This window comes from Rhincodon typus, chromosome 1 (genome assembly GCF_021869965.1).
Source record: "Rhincodon typus isolate 14 chromosome 1, sRhiTyp1.1, whole genome shotgun sequence".
NCBI lineage: Eukaryota > Metazoa > Chordata > Chondrichthyes > Orectolobiformes > Rhincodontidae > Rhincodon > Rhincodon typus.
The window spans coordinates 150,571,365-150,593,261 of record NC_063332.1 but is presented as its reverse complement, the minus strand read 5'-3'; the positions used below and the strand labels follow the sequence as shown (position 1 = coordinate 150,593,261).

The 21,897-nt window shown below is 38.3% G+C and overlaps 1 protein-coding gene across 6 annotated transcripts in view; it reads left to right on the top strand.

Annotated features, from left to right (window-relative positions):
* gab1 (GRB2-associated binding protein 1) overlaps positions 1 to 21,897 on the top strand; it is a 217,860-nt gene that overhangs the window by 193,558 nt on the left and 2,405 nt on the right. For 4 of the 6 annotated variants that reach the window (XM_020524930.2, XM_020524944.2, XM_020524937.2 and 1 more), the window contains 4 exons: positions 296 to 599; positions 11,058 to 11,147; positions 12,975 to 13,074; positions 18,302 to 18,434. In XM_020524930.2, the coding sequence (XP_020380519.1) occupies positions 296 to 599; positions 11,058 to 11,147; positions 12,975 to 13,074; positions 18,302 to 18,434 (627 nt within the window). The remainder of the gene's footprint in view (positions 1 to 295; positions 600 to 11,057; positions 11,148 to 12,974; positions 13,075 to 18,301; positions 18,435 to 21,897) is intronic. The other 2 variants (XM_020524965.2, XM_020524973.2) reach the window with 1 other exon arrangement.

The window sequence follows — 21,897 nt, the reverse complement described above, 5'->3', positions numbered from 1 at the left end:
GGGATAATTTATTTGAGGACACCTGGAAAATTCCACATTCCACTTGGATCCCCTCTGGCAAAGCAGAATGTCCTCCATACCACAGCAAGATGTCAGTGTATTGCTCATGTTCTAGCTAGCAGAGGTTTGAACAGCAGCTTCTGATTCTGAGGTGAGAATTCTGCCAAGTGAGACAGGATGATACTAAGGGGAATGGTGTCCTGTGTTTCTTTTTTTTTTATTAAAAAAAAAACAGTAAATTGACAACTTGAATTAACTTTAAAAGAACTTTATTTCTTCCCCTTTCAATTTTAAGCAAAAAAAGGGTATGATGCCACTGGCAAGTTTGTGTAATGAAGAAGCTGACCAAAACTACGTACCTATGGATGCCAATTCTCCGCCACGCCTTCAGACAGTCAGCCACTCTGAACCAATCCAGGACACTAATTATGTAGCTATGACGCCTGGTCCTTTTGATTTCCCTGCACTGGGAATGCAGGTCCCACCTCCAGCGCACATGGGTTTCAGGGTAAGCCCAAAAACCCCTCCTAGAAGGCCTGTACCTACTGCTGATTGTCAACCACCACCAGTGGACAGGAATCTTAAACCTGACAGAAAAGGTAAGAGTAGATCTGTACTGCCTTCATTTGTTTCAGTTTTTTTCACATTTTAATGAGTTCTGAACATCTTTTGGGTGTCAAAAAATACAAGATGAAAGAACTGAAATATTTTAATATTCTCTGATTCATTGCAGAAAACATTTTAAAAAAGTGAACATCTTTTTTATTTGAACATTCAAGATCAAACTGTTTTGAATTATTTGCTGTTCACTTCCTTGCAGAACTCCAACATTAAGTGACTCCAATTCTCATGTTGAAGTTTGAGACTTTAGAGTGAAAATAGATGTTTAATTTTGGAAAGAAAAGAAATTTTTATAGAAGCTACTAACTTGTAGTGCCAAGTCGATTATAAATTGGATTCAAAATAAGTTATTGCTTTAATGTATTTAAGACTTTTCCAGTAACACTAATCATCAGAAAGATCTGGATTTAATTTTTGTGGAAAATAAGTGGTGTTATATGACCATCTGCAGTCTTAAATGCTTTTGGTGTGTTCACATTAAATTACTTCAAACAGTGAATCACTCTTTTCCTATGTCTTATGCAGATTTTTTTGGATGGTTTTTCACTCTTCTGTCAGATTTTTCTACTTTTCAGAGTTTATTTCTTAAATTTGTGATCAAACAATGGTAGTATCCAGCCAGACATTGCGCAATTCGGTTGCATAGTAAAAGTTGGGTTGGGCACTTCATGTTTGTAATTGAAAATATCTTTTAATTCATATTTTTACATTAAACCACCTGAATTGCTTATCAGTTAGTAAAATAGGTGCTTTCTGTCAAGCTACTGTTAGCTTTAGAAATTGTGAAATGCTAAAATGTTCTGATTTGTGTTTGGACTGTTGTGTGTTCTTAAAAATATGATGTGCTTTTGTACCTGGGCTTTAAGTACACCCTGCTGCAAAATGCTTATATTGTACAGCTGTTATTGGTGGAGGATGCTACTAGCTGAGTTTATACTTGAATCACATTGCATTTGCTGCCAAGACCTTGGATTAATTTTAACAATAACTGCATTAAAGTAATACGTAAAAAATGATTTTTCAGTTTCATTCGGAAGTGAATTGAAGTTTCTTGCACCACTATTGTCACTAGGCACATTTGGCATCTTGACGCTAATAACTATAGGAAGAGGAAGGAAAAACACTCTTCCGGGGCTTATTTTCTTGCATGGAAGTTCAGCATTATGTGTTGCTCCCATCTCAACACCTGACCCTAATGTATTCAGCTCCAAATGCTCTGAGCACAATCTAAGCTTGAAAAGCCAAAACCTACAGTTGCTTTGCTGGGTGTTTTTCACTTTTACATACAGCACAAATATGATTTGCTAACTTTCAGTAAGATCCTAGTGACAATGTATGCATGTTAAACTTCGAAGAACATCACCTGAATAATCTGCTTAAATCACTTTTCTACCCACTGGCTTATTTCTTCATCCTTTGCTTCCATGCAATCAAAGCTCCTTGTCTTGCAATACCCCTGCTACTCAGTGGTAGACCAATGTGGTGCTGGTGATTACAGAGTGGAGGTAGGATGTCACCACCATCCTTTGAGGGATAATTTACCCCTCAAGAAATACAGTATTCTGACCCAATAGCTTGATTGTAGATCAAAAATAAGCTTCTAAATTGAAAACAAGTTTTCATGTTCTGTTACTGAGCCTAAATTACATTGCTACTGTGGCAGAAAACAGTTTTTAAATGGATTATTTTTATTTGGGTGCGTAAATTTTTTTCGAAATGTCTAACAATTGTCTATTAAAGCTTTTATAAGGCCAAATTCCAAATGGAATGGCACTTTACATTTTTGCTCAAAACCTATGTAGTGTTGGTTTGTGACCACAGTTAATATATTGAGATTGATCAGCAACTATCCGTGATTTACGCTCCCAAGTTGATTGAAAGACGCAGAAAATTTGTATTCTTGTGTTACTGTAACTCGTGCTTGAGGATTATTGATTTTATGGCACTTGGGTTTGTGTTCAGATATGTAATAATGCAAATTGGGAGCATTTTCCCTAATGTTAAGTAATGATGAGAAATACATGAATTATCAGATTTGTGTGTCAACTTTGAAATGTGAGAATAGGGAGCTTCATTCGTGGAATTCCAGAACATCCACATTGTTTGAGTTTTGTAATTATGCAAATGCTGTGAGGTTTTTTTAAAAAACAGAAAAATCCCATGTGAGGCATCTCTGAAATTGCCTATTTGTCAGCTACTGAGTTTCCTGTGAATTTTGTCGAAGCCTATGTAAATGATTGAAAGGAAGCATTCTCAGGTATATTGGTACTGCTTAAAGAATGAGAGGCAGGCAGCATGATGTCTAGATTTCCTGATTGTGATTGTTTCTTAATAGGTAGCAGTTTATGTAAGATTCATAATTTGTTTCATAAGCTTTAATGTTTGGTATGGCAGTTTGGGGGGAAAAAAATTTCAAAAGCGCTTTTGTCTTTGGTGATGACTTGTATCTGTTAGGTATATGTGTATTGTGGTGAGCTAAGATGTGTATTCATGCTGATCACTGCTTCATAAAGTGTAATTACTATGTGGAATCAATAGCACTTACAAACAAATTTAACACTGCAGTTTCGAGTAGTCCTGTTTCATTTGGCTGCATAACAGTATTGTAGAGATATAAAATCATTCGGAATATAGTTTTATTTTGAATTTTTTTTTTGCAGAGTTTCATCAATTGAGAACTTACTGTAACATGACAAAGGAACTGTAGCAACAACTGTTTTCAGAAAGTTTTTGAAGTTGATTTGTTACTATTTTCAATAAGCAAGTTGATAGGGTAGCCTATGAAGATTATTAATTATTTGTACTCGTCAAGGTAAAAGGAAGTTTACCCTGTCTGATTACAGATTCTGTGAATTCTGTGGGACTTGTGAATGTGTTACAATTGTGCTATATGGTTATGAATGCAAAGCAATTAAGTACTTCCACTTGGGTCATTTGGTGGGTTCAGTCAGGTATGGTATATCAGTGCAGATGAAAGCTCCTTTCACTCTGTCACAAAATGAACTTTACCCCCAAACTCCAAAGAATGCCCACAGTTGTGCTGATGTTTCTGTCCACTTCTCACTCACCTGTATCGACAATGACAATTTCATTGTTTTCCCATTTCATACCAATCTTTTTGTCAGTTTTAATAAATGACACAGTCCTAATTGGAAACGGTGTGTGAGAATCACAAATGTCTTTTGCAAAGACCCTTGCAACCGAGAGAGAGAAGAGACTCTCCTCCTCCGATCTGAGTTGGAGTTTTAGCTTACCACCATGATAAAATCTGTGCACCACTCAATTGTTAACTCTTTGATCAGAGGAAACAAAAGGAGCACACAGCAATCTGAGAAAGGCAGTCAATTTATCATGTGAAATGGGATTAACATTACTGCAAATATTTCTTCTACCTATCCTCTGCAAATCTCGGGTAGTGGGCATATTATGGAGGAAATGAGCACCTATTTATGTTTTATGGGTACAAAAAACTAACGCGAAAATGGCCTTGCACAGATTTTTCACAATAGCTAAAGCAGCATTAGTGAAATATTTTTAGCACTGGAATTAGTGAGGAGATAGCAAAATTCAAAATAATTAGTACAGGAAAGTACTTGAAAGGAATTAGCAACAAATAAAAGCACTCTGAATTATTGTTTACTGAGAGATGGATGGCAGAACATTTTAATAAAAAACAATGACTGGGAATTACCTCTAGGCTGTCTCTTACTCCATCATTATAGCTTAGAGGTTCAGAGAACTCCCATCTATGCATGTAAACAGGATTTCTGCCAAAACTGTAATGGTATAGTCAGAGAACCCCTAAGGAAATGTCTGACAAATGAATCTTCTCATTTACTAATGTTCACTAAAGTTCCATCATTATCATTACATTCCTATGTCTGTCCCTTGCCAAGCATTCACCACCAAACCACAATCAACAAGGAAAGGCTCACAAAGGACCCATAGACTCTCAAGGGAGCCCAGTGTAAAAGTGTCCCTTAATAAGGCAGGAGCAGATCACTCAACATTTGAGCTAGAAGAAATTACCTTTGGCAATATTTTGTCATCTAAACCCACAGCTGACATAAGTCCCAAGTTCGGTGGTGTATGATCAACATGGGGAACTTGTAATTTTGTACATTCTGAGAGGCATCTTTGCTTAGCCATAGTAACATGGCAACCACTCCACCTCAATGTGTGGAATTAATAAGTGGTATAAAGTCTTTTCTGTTTGCATTTCTACAGAATAATCTTAATTGGCTTTCATTCTAGGATGGCAAGAGGGAATATAATTTGCTCCATAGATGTTGCATTTCCTGCTTTCACTGCTGATCCAAGTTAATTCTGTTGGCAAGGACTACTTGATTTATTGAGTGTGAAACCCTTCCACTAACATGCACACATTTCAGTAGCTACTTTTGAAGTGTTGTAAAACACTTCAATAGCAAGTGGGTAAATAAGACATATGACTTTTAATGAATTAATGGTATTTATTTTATCACAGTTGGACATTAGTATGTCGAATTTTCTTCCCCAAAAAAAGGGGGAAGCTTGTATTATTGCTAGACTGGTAATCATAAAATCCCTACAGTGTGGAAAGATGCCATTCAGCCCATTGAGTCTGCACTGATCCTCCAAAGAGCATCCCACCCAGGGCCAGCCCACTACCCTATCCCCATAAACCCACATTTCTCATGGCTAACCCACCTACTCTCCACATTCCTGGACACCGTGGGTCAATTTAACATGGTCAATCCACCTAACCTGCACACCTTTGGACTGGGGAGACAATCAGAACATCCACTGGAAACCCACGCTGACACAAGGAGAACGTGCAAACTCCACACAGATAGTCACCCAAGGCTGGAATTGAACCTGTATCCCTGGTGCTGTTAGGCAACAGTGCTAACCACTGAGCCACAGTGCTGCCTGTATACAATGCAGATTCTGACGTTCCTGTATGCTGAGAGAAGAATGTTTGAAGAAAATGACATTTCCCCAACAGCTGTTTTGAGGGTCCGTGCACAGCGATCAGCCTGCTGACATAGCTTTCAGCATTAACTTATGGTTGCGGAAGTTGCTGTCACATGCAGAACTTGGAGGACTGCACAGATGGAAACAAAATTAGCTGGAATGCTGCTAGGCCTAGGTAATATCCTGGAGACCCAAGTTCAAATTGCATCATGGCAAATGGTGAAATTCGTGGAAATCTGGAATTAAAAGTCTAAGGAAGACCATGAAACAATTGTCAATTGTTGGAAAAATCATCAGGTTTACTAATGTCCTTTAAGGAAGGAGATCTGCCTCCCTTACCTGGTGTGGCCTACATGTGACTCCAGAACCACAGCAATATGGTTGGCTCTTAACTGCCCTTTAAAATTGCTCATATGTGTCAAACGCTAGAAAGCCTTAACAAGAAAGGAATGAAACCAGATAGACCGATGAGCATCAACCTCAGCACTGGAAATAACAACAGCAAATACAGTCCTGTCAACGCTGCAAAGTCCTCCTTACTAACATCTAGTAAGAAAATTTGGCTGGCACCAAAGTTGGGAGAGCTGCATTCACACACAAGTCAAGCAGTAGCCTGATATAGTCATACTCATGGAATCATACTTTATAAGCAATATCTCACACACCACCTTCACCATTCCAATTCTAGCAACTCAAGATCCCAGCAGACATGGTAGCACAGTGGTATACAGATAGGAAACAGGTGCCCTGGGAGTTCACCTGACTCCAGACCCCATAATCTGCTGGCATCAAGTCAGATGTGGGCAAGGAAACCTTCTAATTACCATGTACTGCAACTGGAGGATCAACCCTGGTCCACTGAAGAAGCAAGAGGACATGCCAAGACAAGCATCATACTTTTTAAAAATAAAAATACATCAACCTGGTGAAGCTATAAAACATGACTACTTTCAAGCCAAACAGTATAAGCAGCAAATGATAGACCAGCTAAGCGATTCCACAACCACTGAATTAGATTGAAGGTCTTCAGTCCTGCCAGTTTCGAATGGTGTGAACAATTAAATAATTGACAGGAGGAGGAGGCTCCATCAATGAGTCAGGAGCCCAGCATATCAGTGCAAATGATAAGGCTGAAGCATTTGCAGTTACCTTCAGCTAAAATTGCCAAGCCAATGATCCATCTTGGCCTCCTCCCAGAGGTGTCCAGCATCACAGGTGTCAATCTTCAGCCAATTCAGTTCAATTCATTCCACTTCTAACTGGCTAATGCTAACGTCATCCTGAATGACTGGTGTCAGCAACCTCTTTGACAATGGAGAACATCTCCGCCAAACCCAATCCTGTCCAAAATAAAAACAAAAAGTGCTGGAAATACTCAGCAGTTTAGGCAGCATCGGTGGAGAGGAAAGAGTTATCCCCTCTGTTCTTGCTTAAAAAGATTGCTAAGAAGAAAAGGCCTCTGATAAAGTTGAAGACAGGAGTGATCAAATGGCAGTGGAACAAGGAAATCTTCATCTACAACTGGTGCCCTAATACATGAGCCAGTAATTATTATCTGAAATTATTAAACTCGGTATTGACCTGGAAAGGCTGCAAAGTGCCTAATCCATAGATGAGGTGCTGTTGAGCTTCCATTGATCAGTAGTAGAAGCCAAGGTCAGAGTGAAGCAGAGAACTAAAGCAGCTGAAAACACAAGGTCGTGTGCTGGCTGAATGGAGGTGTTCCACGAAGCGGTCAACTAATCTGTGTTGGATATCTCCAATGTAGATAACTATGAATAGAAAATTGAATTGAACATGAACATTGAGCAAATATTTAGAGTGGACCAGGGTAGTTTATGGAGGTTCATTCAGAAATTGGAGGTGTAGCGGACAGCAAAGAAGGTTACCTCCGAGTACAACGGGTTCTCGATCATATTGGCCAATGGGCTGAGGAGTCGCAGATGGAATTTAATTTAGATAAATGTGAGGTGCTGCATTTTGGAAAGGCAAATCCGGGCAGGACATACACTTAATGGTAAGGTCCTGGGGAGTGTTGATGAACAAAGAGACCTTGGAATGCAGGTTCATAGTTCCTTGAAAGTGCAGTCGCAGGTAATAGGATAGTGAAGAGAGCATTTGGTATGCTTGCCTTTATTGGTCAGAGCATGGAGTGTAGGAGTTTGGGAGGTCATGTTGCAGCTGTACGGGATATTGGTTCGGCCACTGTTGGAGTATTGCGTGTAATTCTAGTCACCCTGCTATAGGAAGGATGTTGTGAAACTAGAAGACAGTCAGAAATGATCTATGAGGATGTTGTCAACGTTGGAGTGTTTGAGCTATAGGGAGAGGCTGAATAAACTGGGGATATATTCCCTGGAGCGTTGGAGGCTGAGCATTTTTTAAAATCATGAAGGGCCTGGATAAGGTAAATAGGCAAGGTCTTTTTCCCTAGGGTGGGGGAGTCCAAAACTAGAGGGCATAGGTTTAAGGTGAGAAGGGAAAGATTTTAAAAAGGACCCAAGGGCAACATTTTCACGCAGAGGGTGGTGCGTGCATGGAATGAGCTGCCAGCGGAAGTGGTGGAGCTGGTACAATAACGACACTTAAAAGGCATCTGGATGGGTAAATGAATAGGAAGGGTTTAGAGGGATATGGGCCAAATGTTGGCAAATGAGACTAGATTTGTATAGGATATCCGGTCAGTAGGATGGGTTAGACCGAAGGGTTTGTTTCCATGCTGTATGTCTCTATGACTTCTAGAAGGGAAGGGCAGAGGGATCCTCAACGCCATCTCCACTGACCACAGCACCTTCTCAGGCAAGGACAGGAGACATTAAGAGTGGCCTTTTACCTCTTCACTTCCCAAAATCCCAGGCCCCAAATACCTATGCAATAACTTGTGCTACTTGTTAAATTAATACATTGTACGTACTGCTCATAGTACAATCTCCTCTACAATGGGGAGACCAAACTCTGTTTCAGTGACTACTCAGTGGAACACCTCTGTTCAGCCTATAAACTGTCACACCAAGCCTGTCACTTTAATTCTTTGTCCAATTCTAACTCTGATCTTGGTTTCTTGTACTATTCATTTGAAACTCATCATAACCTTGAAGATCAGAATTTAATCTTCCAAAGAGATTCTTTACAGACTTCTGGACTTTGCATTGATTTTAACAAATACAGATTAAAAGCCATGTGCTCATTTTTTGAATAGCTGCACTTGATGATTCTGCTGTTCTCATTTACAGGTTCTCTAGGTACATTCTCGTTTCATCAGGTGTCCCATTACCACCCTCTCTTGCCTCATACCATCACCCTTTTTTTTTTGTTGTTGTTTAATTTCTCATATCAAAATCATCTCTCCTTTGTTACTTCCCCCTTCTCAATCCCTCCTGCCCTGCCTTGATTTGTGATTAAAACTTATTTCATTCCTAACTTTCCAGTTCTTATGAAAGTTTCAGTCTGAAATGTTAACTTTTTAATCTCTCTGCACAGATGCTATCTGACCAGCATTTTCTGTTTTACCTCCAATTTTCACCATCCACATTTATTTCTTCTTCTACACTAATTTTTCCTGAACCTGATGGCTACATATGAAGCTCCACCAGCGATCCCTGAACAACATTTAGGAGTAGAAACGTGCTGAATTTTTCTCCCCAAGAGGTGCCATTCATCATATTGTTCAATATTGATATCAGTTCACTCAGCTAATTGACTATCGAGTTCAGGAACTTCCTATCCTATACGGTCTCCTTGTTTGCTGGATAATTTCAATTGGGAAGTCCTGGCTGCACAGTACAAAAAGGGCAGGTTCATTTCTCTCTTTCCTCTGACCATAGTGAAGCTCCTGTTTCACATAGTGCTTTACTCAGCAACTCATAGTGAATAAATGTCTCCTCGTCTCCAGCTGAGAGACAAGTTTGAGTTTCTAGTGTCCTTGTGCTTGAAATCACTACTTTATGTAGGAGTTAAATACTTGGCTACTTGCTGCAAGATATTTTTTGAGAAAAAAGTTTAATCTTAGTCCGAATGGCAGTAATGAATGTGGTTTATTCCCATGTAATTTTGAAGATTGAGGGAATGGTTAAAATTGAGGATCTGGATTTCAAAATCCTTGCTGTCTCCAACAGACTTTAATTGCTAAACTAACCACGTAGGAGTGATTGATTTATTGTCATGTGTACCAAAGTACAGTAAAAAGCTTTGTTTACGAGCAATACAGGCAGATCATAGTAAGCAAGGATGTACAGATCAAAAACAGTTATACAGAGGCATACTGGTTACATTGCACAAGGCATGCACTAAGCGAGATCAACATCAGCAAGATCAGCATTATTTGAGGCTAGAGAGTCAATTGATCAGTCTGATAACAGCTGGGAAGAAGCTGTTCCTGAACCTGTTAGTGCATATGTTCAGGCCTCTACCTTCTGCCTGATGGAAGAGGTTGTAGGAGAGCATTACTGGGGTATGATGGGTCTTTGATGCTGGCAACCCAGTAAAAGATAGCTGCTGTGATTTGAAATTTACTTGTAACATAGATTTCTATGCTACATTCAACGTTCTACCAACTTGGCAGTCATTTGCTTTATGCAGACCACGTGATGGCCAATGTGGAAAATGGAGATGTATCACCATTGGCGAAATGGGATGTTTTGGAAGTTGGAGCTAGACGCGTTGTTGGGATGCTGCAGAGGAAGCTTTGCTTAGCATCTAGCAATGCATAGAAGTGACTGCTGATGACAACGGCTGTCTGAAAAGGGAAGTGTTCCATTCCTCAGCACAAGCAGCTCTCAATTCTGGTGACAAAATTCAAAAAGATTCTAAAATAAAATGAATTTTCTTTACAGTTGACCTCAGTACTTTGTAACCAGGAGTAGACACAAAATAATCACTCTTCCTATATCTGGTTGCTAAGCTAGCAAATCCTGCTACAACATGTATCTGTTATCTGTGCGTAGGATCAGCTTAGAGTGTGCTGTCCTTCTCCCTCACACAAGATTCTCCAGATGTTTACAGTTCAGACTTTTCAAGTAGCCATTTTTCACAGGAAAAAAAACATCTGAGGGTAGGTGATGCCAGTGGAACTGTAAATCTCCAGCCTTTGAAAAAGAAATGGATGGGAGGAAATATGTTTTTAAGTTTGGTTGTGACAGGAAGGTTCAGTTGTTTTTATGGCTCAAAAAGGTTTGTCTGTACTCCTGGGGAATATTCTGCACTTATTTTTGCTATAATTGCCTGCTTTGTCCACAGCTCTCAAGACGTGTGCATGCTGTAGCTTCTTGCCTCTTTGTTTTAAGAAAGCTTAAAACCTCTAGCATGAGCATGGTGAAGACTGGCTGGTTAGCCAGAGGGACATGTATTGCTTTTGATCGGCTGGTTAACACTTGCACGTGCAAATTTAGCAAAGCTAACTGGCCCCACTAAAAGCCCAACATTGCAGCACCGTTTTACAGAGAAAAAGTGTAACCGAAGAGTCTTCTTTTCTCATCAATTAGGTCAAAGTCCTAAAATATTAAGAGCTAAACCTGTTTTAGAACGAACTGATACTCAAACCATAGGTGACTTTACTCCAAGACGACACAAGGGTAGGTAATGTTCAGCATGCTGTATTAAGATGACTTGGAAATTTAACTGACTAAACTTTCAGTAATGATTGATACTATGCAATTAACCCTCCCAGCAACAAATTTCTTTCTTGTTCAATCAATCAGTAAATACCATACGTTTGTATTTTAGGCTTGTTTTGCACATTTTGATCCCTTTATAAGGTGACTAAGTATTCCTTTATTATTATTATTATTATTATTATTGATGATCCATAACTGTCTAAAATTATCGAATACTTAGTGCAACAGCTTATCTAGCTGTTACTGCTGTTGTTAGAACAGAAGGACAACTTTATGGCACAGTTACTGTATCTGAATGAAAGTGAACTATTGTCTTGCAACTTTATACACTGACCTGAGGAGAACTTAACAATAAAAGGCAAACTTTGTTTATAGTGGCCTCTACTGTCCAGATGAGAGCATGCAGAAAAGTTACATCATCGTAAAATGATTTAGAGGATATGTTTTGAATTCTAATTGATTTAGTTCATTTAAACTTCTATGCACTTTACATTTTACATTGATATAATGCAGAAAAATAAATGAAAGTACTTTTGGGCCTTGGGCAGCCAACAGAAATCTGCCTCGCAATCTCTTGTCTTTCACTGTTAGGACAGGAAGAATACAGATAAATTTACCTGCAGCTTTATCTATTCCATTTTATTAGCAGGCAATATATAAAACATAAAATTTTAGCGTGTGCATTTGGAAATGCACAGATCTTAACAAACAAGGGTTTGGTATTCCTCTCAAGTTCAACATGACCATGCTTCAGTGTTTGTTACAGAATTCAAAGGAATAGTATATTTCAACGTGACTGCATTACTGATACATCAGGGACAATTTTGAATCTCCAATGTTAGAAGGAAGTCTCCTTGGCCAGCAGCACACATTGAAACTTCATATATATGTTGCGCATAATTTTTCAGCATTTCATTTGAATGGATGGAAAATCGCTGGCCCTGTGTACTTTCATTTCTGGTGAATGTCACTGGCCAGCAAAGCTCCTACCATATTTCTGGTTTGTAAATTCAGTACTTTGTCCACAAGGCAGCTTTTTGCAGCACTTCTATTGGTATTAAAAGACCAGATGCTGTTGGTTTCTAATTAATACCGCTACATCATGAAATTTCCTGACTGGTTTGCACTCAACTTTGTTTAGCTGAGGTAAACACCAACAGGTTCCACAACATAGTTGTTGAACATAAATATTCTAAGATTTTTGTTGATTCTAATGTTGTGCAGCCGTAAAAATGGGGTTTTCCAAAACTAGCTGCATATTCAATACATTTGACTTGAATTTCTGAGAACCTTGAGATGTAGGTTTACGCAAAGCTAAACAAAGATAGTGTCAAGGATTTTGCCAGATCTCACGCTTTCATTTGGTGCAGAGATTAAGGGGTAGTTGGAGATATCATCATATTTCTTGTTTTCCCAACCACTTATTGAGAAATGCCTATGTTCTCTATCACGACAACTAATTTTCCAGTGGTTAAAATGACGATCCATTGTGGTCCTAAAGCACAAAATGTAATTGAAACTTCTTAGTCAAATATACTTGAAAACAATGCATTAACATGTTAAATAGAGTTTTTAAAGTATTCAACGATATTAATTAATCTTTGTCTGCAACATTAATTACAAGATACAGACATACTTATACAGTTTTAAATGATTTTCTACAAGTAAACATGCCACTAGCACCAATTCAACATTTTGTATGCTGAATGTAGAATAATGACACAAAACAATTTCCCCATTCTTTTTGTACAGCAAGTATACTGATGTGCACTTTTTGTATCACAGTTAAACCTGCCCCATTGGAAATTAAACCTTTACCTGAATTTGAAGAATTGCAGGAATTAGCTCCAGTCAGATCACCAGTGACCAAAACCTTTACCAGAGAGTAAGTCATAACTGTTGCTTATTATTAAAATGGTGTTGCATATTTTTTGTCACTGCATTTATTTAACAGGTTTTGGATAAAATCAGTCTTTACTTGCTATGTATTAATTATGTATTCTTAATGTTGATGGAATGTTAAAGGTTTGAATACAGAGCAGTGTGATTGAAACATGCAAAAGGAGTTGCCTGAACTCAGCATGAAGATTGTAACAAAGGTTGCAGAAACTCATTCCCATTCTGGCTCTGTTGCCAAGCTGACATTCCACCTTAGTACTCCTCCTCCTGGGCTCTGTCTCCTGATCCGCATTTGCCGTACTGCCACTTTTGAATACAAATGTCTTATTATGTTTGCCTTTCAGGTTATCTCTTCTTTAGATATATGATCCAAAAATGATCTGAATTCAGTTCCTACTTTCTGTAGGCTTCAGTTGTTTGCTAACTGACCTAGAATTTTAGTCCTCGGCTGACTTATACCATTAGACGTGGAACCAGCGTAGCTATTTGGCCCTTTGAGTCCTCTGTCATATAATAAGATCGTGGCTAATCTGATAATCCTCAACATCACTTTCCTGCCTTTTCTGCATAACCCTTGATTCCCTTACGTATTACAAAAAATCTAACTTGGCCTTGAATATATTTAATGACTGTCTGCGGTAAGGAATTCCATAGTCCTTGGAGAGAGACAATTCTTCATTATTTCTGCCCTAATTGGGTGTCCTCTTGCTCTGAGAAAATGATTTCTGGTCCTAACCCGTCCCACAAGGGTTAGTAACCTCTCACCATTTACCCTGTCAAGCCCCCCAAGAATCTTCTGTTTTAAATGTTTCTACATCCACCTTGTTTTCTCTGTTCTGGAGTCAAGAGAATTAAAATTACATGCATTAAGTTTATTTAAAGAACAGTTTTGTTTTTGTAAATAAGGATGTATATTTATATATTTATTTTTACCGAAGGCTTTGGAGTTGTATTCTATCAATTGTGGCTTTTTTTGCCTGGAGGGAAAGAAAAATCAGTCCTTTCAGCGAAGTATTAAAAATTGATTTTAAGAACCACTACCCAGAAAAATTAACTGATCCCTTGATTGAGTTCTATGGTATAAATGTGATGCAGTATTGTAAAAGCATTTGATTTACTCATCCGCACCCTCCTGTGCATTGCTATAATGACAGAACAAACACCAAAATTCTATATGTGGCAATTGTTTAGCAAATCAACTAAAAGAATGTAACTTGTGCCAGTTGGGGCTTGTTCGTCCACTTTGCAGTTAATTTTTGTTTATTCATTCACGGGATGAGGGCGTTGCTGGTTAGGCAGCGTTTACTGCCCATCCCTAATTGCCCAGAAGGCAGTTCAGAGTCCACCACATTACTACTGTGGGTCTGGAGTCACGTGTAGGCCAGACCAGATAAAGACGGCAGTTTCCTTCCCTAAAGGACATTAGTGAATCATTTGGGTTTTTCCCAACAATTGACAGTGGATTCATGGTCATTAGATTCTTAATTCCAAAGTTAGTTTTTATTGAATTCAGATTCCACAATCTGAGAGGATTCGAACCTGGGTCCCTAGAATGTTATCTGGGTCTCTGGATTAACAGTCCAGTGATAATACCACTAGGGCATCGCATATTGTAGAGAAATACATCCAACTTTGACTGGAAACCTTTTCGTTCTGAAGTATTTAAGTGTTTAGATTGAATGCACAAATCCAGTTGTTATCTTTTCAGAATAAAACATAGTCTTCACCCTGTTTGTTATTAACTGAATTAAATAGTCATTAATAGCCATATTGGAATCTGATAAATCTGCATACGTTTGCTGTTTCTTCTGTTGAAGAAATATTCTTTTTCTTGGATCATATGAGTTGCATTTTAGTTCGTAACAGTGAATTGCTTGAAAGCTGCGTGCAAAACGTTAATTGGTTGACTTATGCAATAGCTTTTTGACAAAGATTAACTATCTCTGGACTTGGCCGCAATGTTAAAATCCATCAAATTTGGTTGATTTAGATGTTCAGCTTAGTGTTTTTTTTTTAAATACATACACTATCATTCAGAAAAGTACATCAGTGCATTTTCAAATTCATTCTTGATTGTCATTGGATATTTTTTCAGTCACTCTGACTTAACAGTTTAACACCTATTGATGAGCTTGGTTGTTTGGTCGTGAAGCTGTTGAGAAACCTCTGCCATTTTTGTTTCCAACACCATGCTTCAGGGTTGTACTCACACCACATGGCCTGCAGCAATTTAAGAAGGCAGCTCACCACTGCTCTCTTGAGGGCAATAAATGCTGGGCTACCAATGACACCCACATCATATTAACGACTAACAAAAACCTAGGGATAAATGTGACTAAAAGAGGGAAAGAAAGGAGATACTCAATACTGGATATTATTTTGAATCCTTGGATTATTTTGAAGACTAAATATCTTTTTGGAACTTTTCATACCAAGGTATTTGTTTAAAATTTTAGAAGACAAACCTGTAATGCTGAAATTTACTCATATGGAATTTAAATTCCATGAGTTTAAAATTAATTTTGTTTTATACAACCCTTCTCTTCAATGAAGCAAACATTGGCATTGCACATTGTGAGAATCTCTGATGTTGAGATTTTGCAACTCTTCCTGTAAATCAAAAGGCTCCTTCTGAGTGCCAACTCTCCTTAGATAGCACCTGTGACCTCTGCCATCTAGAAAATAAGGGTATATATGGGATACATGGGAACGCTACTACATTGCAAGTCCGTCTCCAAGCTGCACACCTTCATGACTTGTAACTATGTTGCAGTTCCTTCATTTGGTATTGGATCAGAATCCTGGAACTCACTTCCAAACAACATTTGTGCAGGTGTTATTACACCTGAAGGAAAGCAGCAGTTCAGGAAAACCATCTCCTCATTGGCAATTAGGGATTGGCAACGAATGCTAGCCTAGTCAGTGACACCCACATACTGTGAGTTTTTTTTTTTTAAAAAACCCAAAAGAAACATGCAAGGAATATGTTCAGGAAGTGGTCCATCTTTAACTTCTACCATCCTTATTTTCTAGCTCCCTTTTTTCTGGTTGCATCATAAACCAACAGCAAGTTGGATGATTAGCAGCAAGGCTTTACGTGAGCTGTTCTCAAGCCGACCATTGGGTTGTGCACATATGCAATCTAATTTGGACTTTGCAGACCAGCTAATTGACCACTTGATACACACAGAAACATAAAGAACTGCAGATGCTAAAAATCTGAAACAAAAACACAAATTGCTGGAGAAACTCAACAGATCTGGCAGCATCTGTGGAGAGAAAGTAGAGTTAATTCTTTGGATCCAAGTGACTCTGGGAACTGAAGAAGGTCACTGGGCTCAAAATGTTAACTGTGCTTTCTCTCCACAGATGCTGCCAGATCTGCTGAGTTCCTCTGGCAATTTGTTTCTGGTATACATTTTTAACATCCAATGGTGCATTAAGGCCTTTTTTAAGGTCCCAGTTTAGAGACTTTCCAAAAACACTCACTTTTTTTTCTCAGGTATATGGAAAACGTAGTGTTCTGTGCCTCCACTTATTTCTTCTCCTGTTAATTGGCAGTGGGAATCAATATTAATTTGCATTGTTTTATGTTAAACTGAATGAAAGAACTTGCATTTGATGTACCACCTCTGTTTGCCCCAAACCAATTCATAGTCAATAAAATAAAGAAAGTATCATCAATTGTTATAATGTAGGGAAATGGGTATCACACAGTGATATTATGCAAATAGTGTCAAAATAAATTAGCAAATGGTCTGTTTTAAAGATGTTGGTTGTGGGATTAATGCAGATTAATACAATGGAAGAACTGCCGCCTCTTTTAAGCAGTGAAGTGGAATGTTTTGCATAACTGCGGGAACAGACACATGGCCTCAGTTCGGCATCCTGCCAGAAAAACATCACCGTTGACAGTGCTGTACGCTCCCTCGATTCACACCAAAATCTCTACACTGAGGCATTAATTCATGAACTAATTCAGAGCACATATTGTTGCTAAGACTGTCAGCTAAATGTTCAGTTATCATGCAGTGTTACTTCCAAAAAGTATTTTCATTCATTTCAAGGAAATTAAACCAGTTGCATACCCATTTTAAAAATTGAGCACTTTCATCTGCCCTAGTATTGTGATTATTTGGCTACGTCTAGCAAAAATAAACTAAATGCATAAGACATAAATGTTATGTGGCATTGGCTGTAACCCCTGTAAATAGCCTATTTTGGGGCTATAAACTGTCTTTACCATGGTTTGTAGTCACTTATTTTCTATTGATGTCCTATGTAATTATCTCTTTTAATTCATGAGTTGACATCATAATCCTAATTTGTTTTTTAAAAAAAAAACCTGTTTACTTGGCAAATTAATATGAAGACTGTGTACCAAAGATTCTGTACATCAATAAAATTGGATTAATTAACACTGGAACAAGGGGCAAACTTAGATTTACCTCTGCTTTTAACTAATTCATTTACATAGTTGATTTTATTGATTAGGCAAACAGGAGGCTGGAAAAACACAGCAAGCCAGGCAGCGTCTGGAGGAAAGGAGCAGTCAACATTGTTGTCTCAGTGGTTAGCACTACTGCCTCACAGCACCAGGTACCCAGGTTCAATTCCACCCTTGGGCGATTGTGTGGAGTTTGCACATTCTCCCCGTGTCTGCGTGGGCTTCCTCCGGGTGCTCTGGTTTCCTCCCACAGTCCAAAAATGTGCAGGCTAGGTGGATTAGCCATGAAAAATTGCCCATAGTCTTGAGGGATGTGTAGATTAGGTGGGTTATAGGGGGATCGGCCTGGGTGGGATGCTCAAAGTCGGTGCTGAAGGGCCTGTTTCCATGCTGTAGGGATTCTGTGATGACAATGATGGTTTTGGTATTACCTGTCATACCCAAAACGTTGACTTTCCTATCCTCCAGATGCTGCCTGGCTTGCTGTGTTCTTCCAGCCTCCTGTTTGTCTACCTGGATTCTAGCATCTGCAGTTTTTTTTTTGCCGCTAACCTGATTTTATTAATTAACTGGAGTGTTATTTTTAAATTAGTGGTAAGTTGATAATTTGTGATTTGCTCATAAATCTTCAGTTCAGTCCAGTGCCTCACTGTAGATATGTGTATCAGTTTGATCATTGCAAATGGTGATCTTGCATATGGGAGGATCGCGAAAGTGTAACTATTTGGCCTGTTGCCTCTTTTCGTCCCCCAATAATCCCCCTAAGAATCAGCCTCTCCAGGTTTCCTGCCAATCCCCGGCCTGCCTCCGTACACAGCACTGCTTCCAGCACTGATTCACAGGAGGACAGTGAGGAAAACTACGTGGCCATGGAGCCTGCTCCCTCCACAGATGATCCAGTATGTAACCTTCAGATTCATCGATTTTTAATGTCATATTATTATGTTACAGACTCCAGAAACTGGGAAGGTGATGCAAAGTAGTTAAAGAGTATTTAGAATTCACAATCTAAAGTTGCAACGGTAACAATCATCCTTCTGATTTTGACATTGATTTAATTCTTCTCAATAAACACCATATTTTAAAAAATCTATTTACCAAAAAAATGCATAGCATCACAGAATGACAATTTTAATAATACTGAAGGTAAGGTATGAGTTAACTGTAAATGTTGTGTTTGAATCTTAAGGCAAATTATATGCAGCTTTATTTCATTCTTTGCAGAAAAGATTGAATTTATCATAACATTCCAAAATACTGAGGTTGGAATAATGCATTTGGAAGGACTCCTCATGTATCTGAATTCTGTCATTTTGCTTGTGTTTCTCTTTTTTAATCACTGTCTTTATTCTTTAATTTATTCCTTTTTAGGATTTATACTAGAAGCTGCCTTACTTTTAATCTTGCTCCTCTCAAGGCATCAAATCTCTTGTTTTACCTTTTCCCTTGCTCTACAATCTCATTACTTTTTTGTTTGTATTGTTCTCGCATCAACTAATTTTTTTTCATCTCTCAGGATCTGTGCTGTTCCAAAGCGTGGCTTTGTCTTGGAGTTTTCTGAAGCTTTCTACTTGCTATGATTTCTCCTTTCTTTAAGTTTTTATCATTTCCTTTCTTCCTGTTTCTTTATATCTTTTCAGTGAAGAGTCCTTCTATTGTACTGTTCCTATTACACCCATAGAACGGGAAATATCAGGAAGGGAATGGACAGAAGAGATGAGGTGGGATGATTTTGGGACGACAGTTTTCATCTCTGTAAGCAGCTGTTTTACTGTAAAACTGTACTTTTAATGAAAAGAGGTTTTTTAATGTAAAGCATGGTTGTTTTTGGTCAGCCATTTGTGAGCACTCAGATGAGATTATATTATTAATACATTACAGATGTCAAGAATCTTAAAGGTACAGTGATAATATTCAAAGAAGTATTTCAGTAGTGTAACACCCCGTTGTTTGGGTCCAAACGTTCTACCACAGACAACAGTCTGCGTACCATTCCATTAATGTGATAACACCTTTCCTAAATTACTAAGCATTAGTACATTCAATGGCATTGGTTGCTGAGAAATCTTGTGAACTGTGGTCTGTCTCAGGTGTCAGAGCTTTAATGGGTGACCACACTACCTGCTGCAGCTTTGAGTTGTTGCAGACATCTTACTTTATACCGTGTCCGTGCTATGACTGTCATTATAAAGTAATATCTGGCTTTCACTAAATAAAAACCGAAAGAACTGCGGATGCTGTAAATCAGAAACAAAAATAACGTTGCTGGAAAAGTTCAGCAGGTCTGGCAGCATCTGTGAATGAAAAAAAGTTAACGTTTCAGATCCTCAGAAGGAAGGGTCACCAGATCTGAAACTTTAACTCTTTTTTTTCCTTCACAGATGCTGCCAGACCTGCTAAGCTTTTCCAGCAACTTTGTTTTTGTTCCTGGCTTTCACTATTTTAATTGTTTTTTACAACATCACTGTCTTGTTCGAAGCCATCACCAGATGTATTTTCCCTGTCCTTGATCCAAGGTTATGCTTATAGAAACGCAGGTGACTGTCTGGAATGTTTATCTCTAACTCGCTTATCTTTATGGTCACAGAACTCACAGGGCACAGTTCCCTCACAGCTCTAACACAGTTTCCAACTATATCAAAAATAAGTGGCTTGACCAACATCTTCCAATCTGGCACTCCTGTTCTCATGGCCAGAATGTAGTTCTTCAGTCAAGGACCAAGTTTTTCTTTGGTACCCATTCCACCAACAAGAGACAACCCAGCACACACGGCTTCACCACAACCAGCTTACATTCATAACAAGAAAGAAATAGAAGCATGGTTATCAGATTTGAAATGGTTGATATGATAGAGTAAATAATATATTGGCTTACAGGACTTTTTGTGTGTGTGTACACATATGTGAGCATTAGTTTAAAGTAGCTAGCTTGGGTGATTGGCTTACATAAGTTACTACAAGCTATCCATCTTCTAAAATTCTAAATACGATTCTCAAATCTTTATCAAAAGCCTGATTATTGAAGAGTCTTTAAATAGATGTTTATTACATTTAGGGTGGTCAACCTGTGGAATTCACTACCACAGAAGGCCATAAAGGCCTGGTCACTGAATAGATTCAAGAAAAAGATTGATACATGTTACAAACTAAAAACTGAAAGAACCATGGATGCTGGAAATCAGAAACAAAAAGAGAAATTGCTGTAAAAGCTCAACTGATCTGGCAATATCTGTGGAGATAAATCAGAGTTAACGTTGAGGTCCAGTGACCCTTCCTCCGTTAACTCTGATTTCTCTCCACAGGTGCTGCGAGATCTGCTGAGTTTTTCTGGCAATTTCTGTTTTTGAGAAATTTTACAATCTTAAAGGCATCAAGGAGAGAAGGTGGGTATATACTTTGAGCTAGAGTATCAGCCATGATATTTAATGATGGAGCAGACTCTGGACCAAATGGCCTACTCTTCCTCGTTTATTACCTCCTTTTTTTCTTTTAAAACTGGCTGTATTTTTAAATGGCTCAGGTAATGGTAGTCAGATTTTTAAAAATCCATCAAGTGATATCTCTTATCCAATTTGGTGCACATCTAAAATCGTAATGGTTAATGTATTAATGAACCCTTTGGTTAACTTGCTATAGATAAAATAAGATAATGAAGAGCTTGTTTGTGCTTCTCTAAACTAAATCCCACCCTGGAGGGTATGGAGCAAAATTCAGCTTTGGATGCTGGGACATAACTATTGTAGTTCAAGTTGATGGTTTCCTCCCTCAAGGAAAGTGTTTCGTTTCTAGACTGTCAACAGCCAAACTAATTATTATAATTTGTATGTAATTTAGATATGCACGTTCCTGCTAATAATTAATTACCACTTCTGGACTAACGATCAATCTTCCATGACAAAGCACCTCTGTGTCATACTACTCAAGAATGGTGTTCTTTCATTTTTTTAAAACAAAATAAAAACAATATTGTCCAGTCATTTAGTCTCAATCTTTTGTGTGCTCCCCTTTCAGTCCCTCCTTTGATAGTGGAGGCAAGGTAGAAGAAAAATCAAAAGATTCTCCTTTGACCACTTGACTAATGCCTGCTACAAGGCAATTTCAAAATGTTCCTCAGACTGAATTATAAAATTGGTTATTGTAGGCCCTTCAACTAGTGGAAATAGAACCTGTATTACTAAACTGATAAAAGCATTTATTTGACATTTCATTACCACATTTTACACATGACATTTGACCTGATTATAGTAATTTTAGCAATCTAAATAGATATTAAAATGTAATGATTTTACAGTGTTAATTCTGTTGTGAGATAGCAACCTGTTCTGCTATATTGCAACTACTTTTTTTGAGGTTGCTAATAAT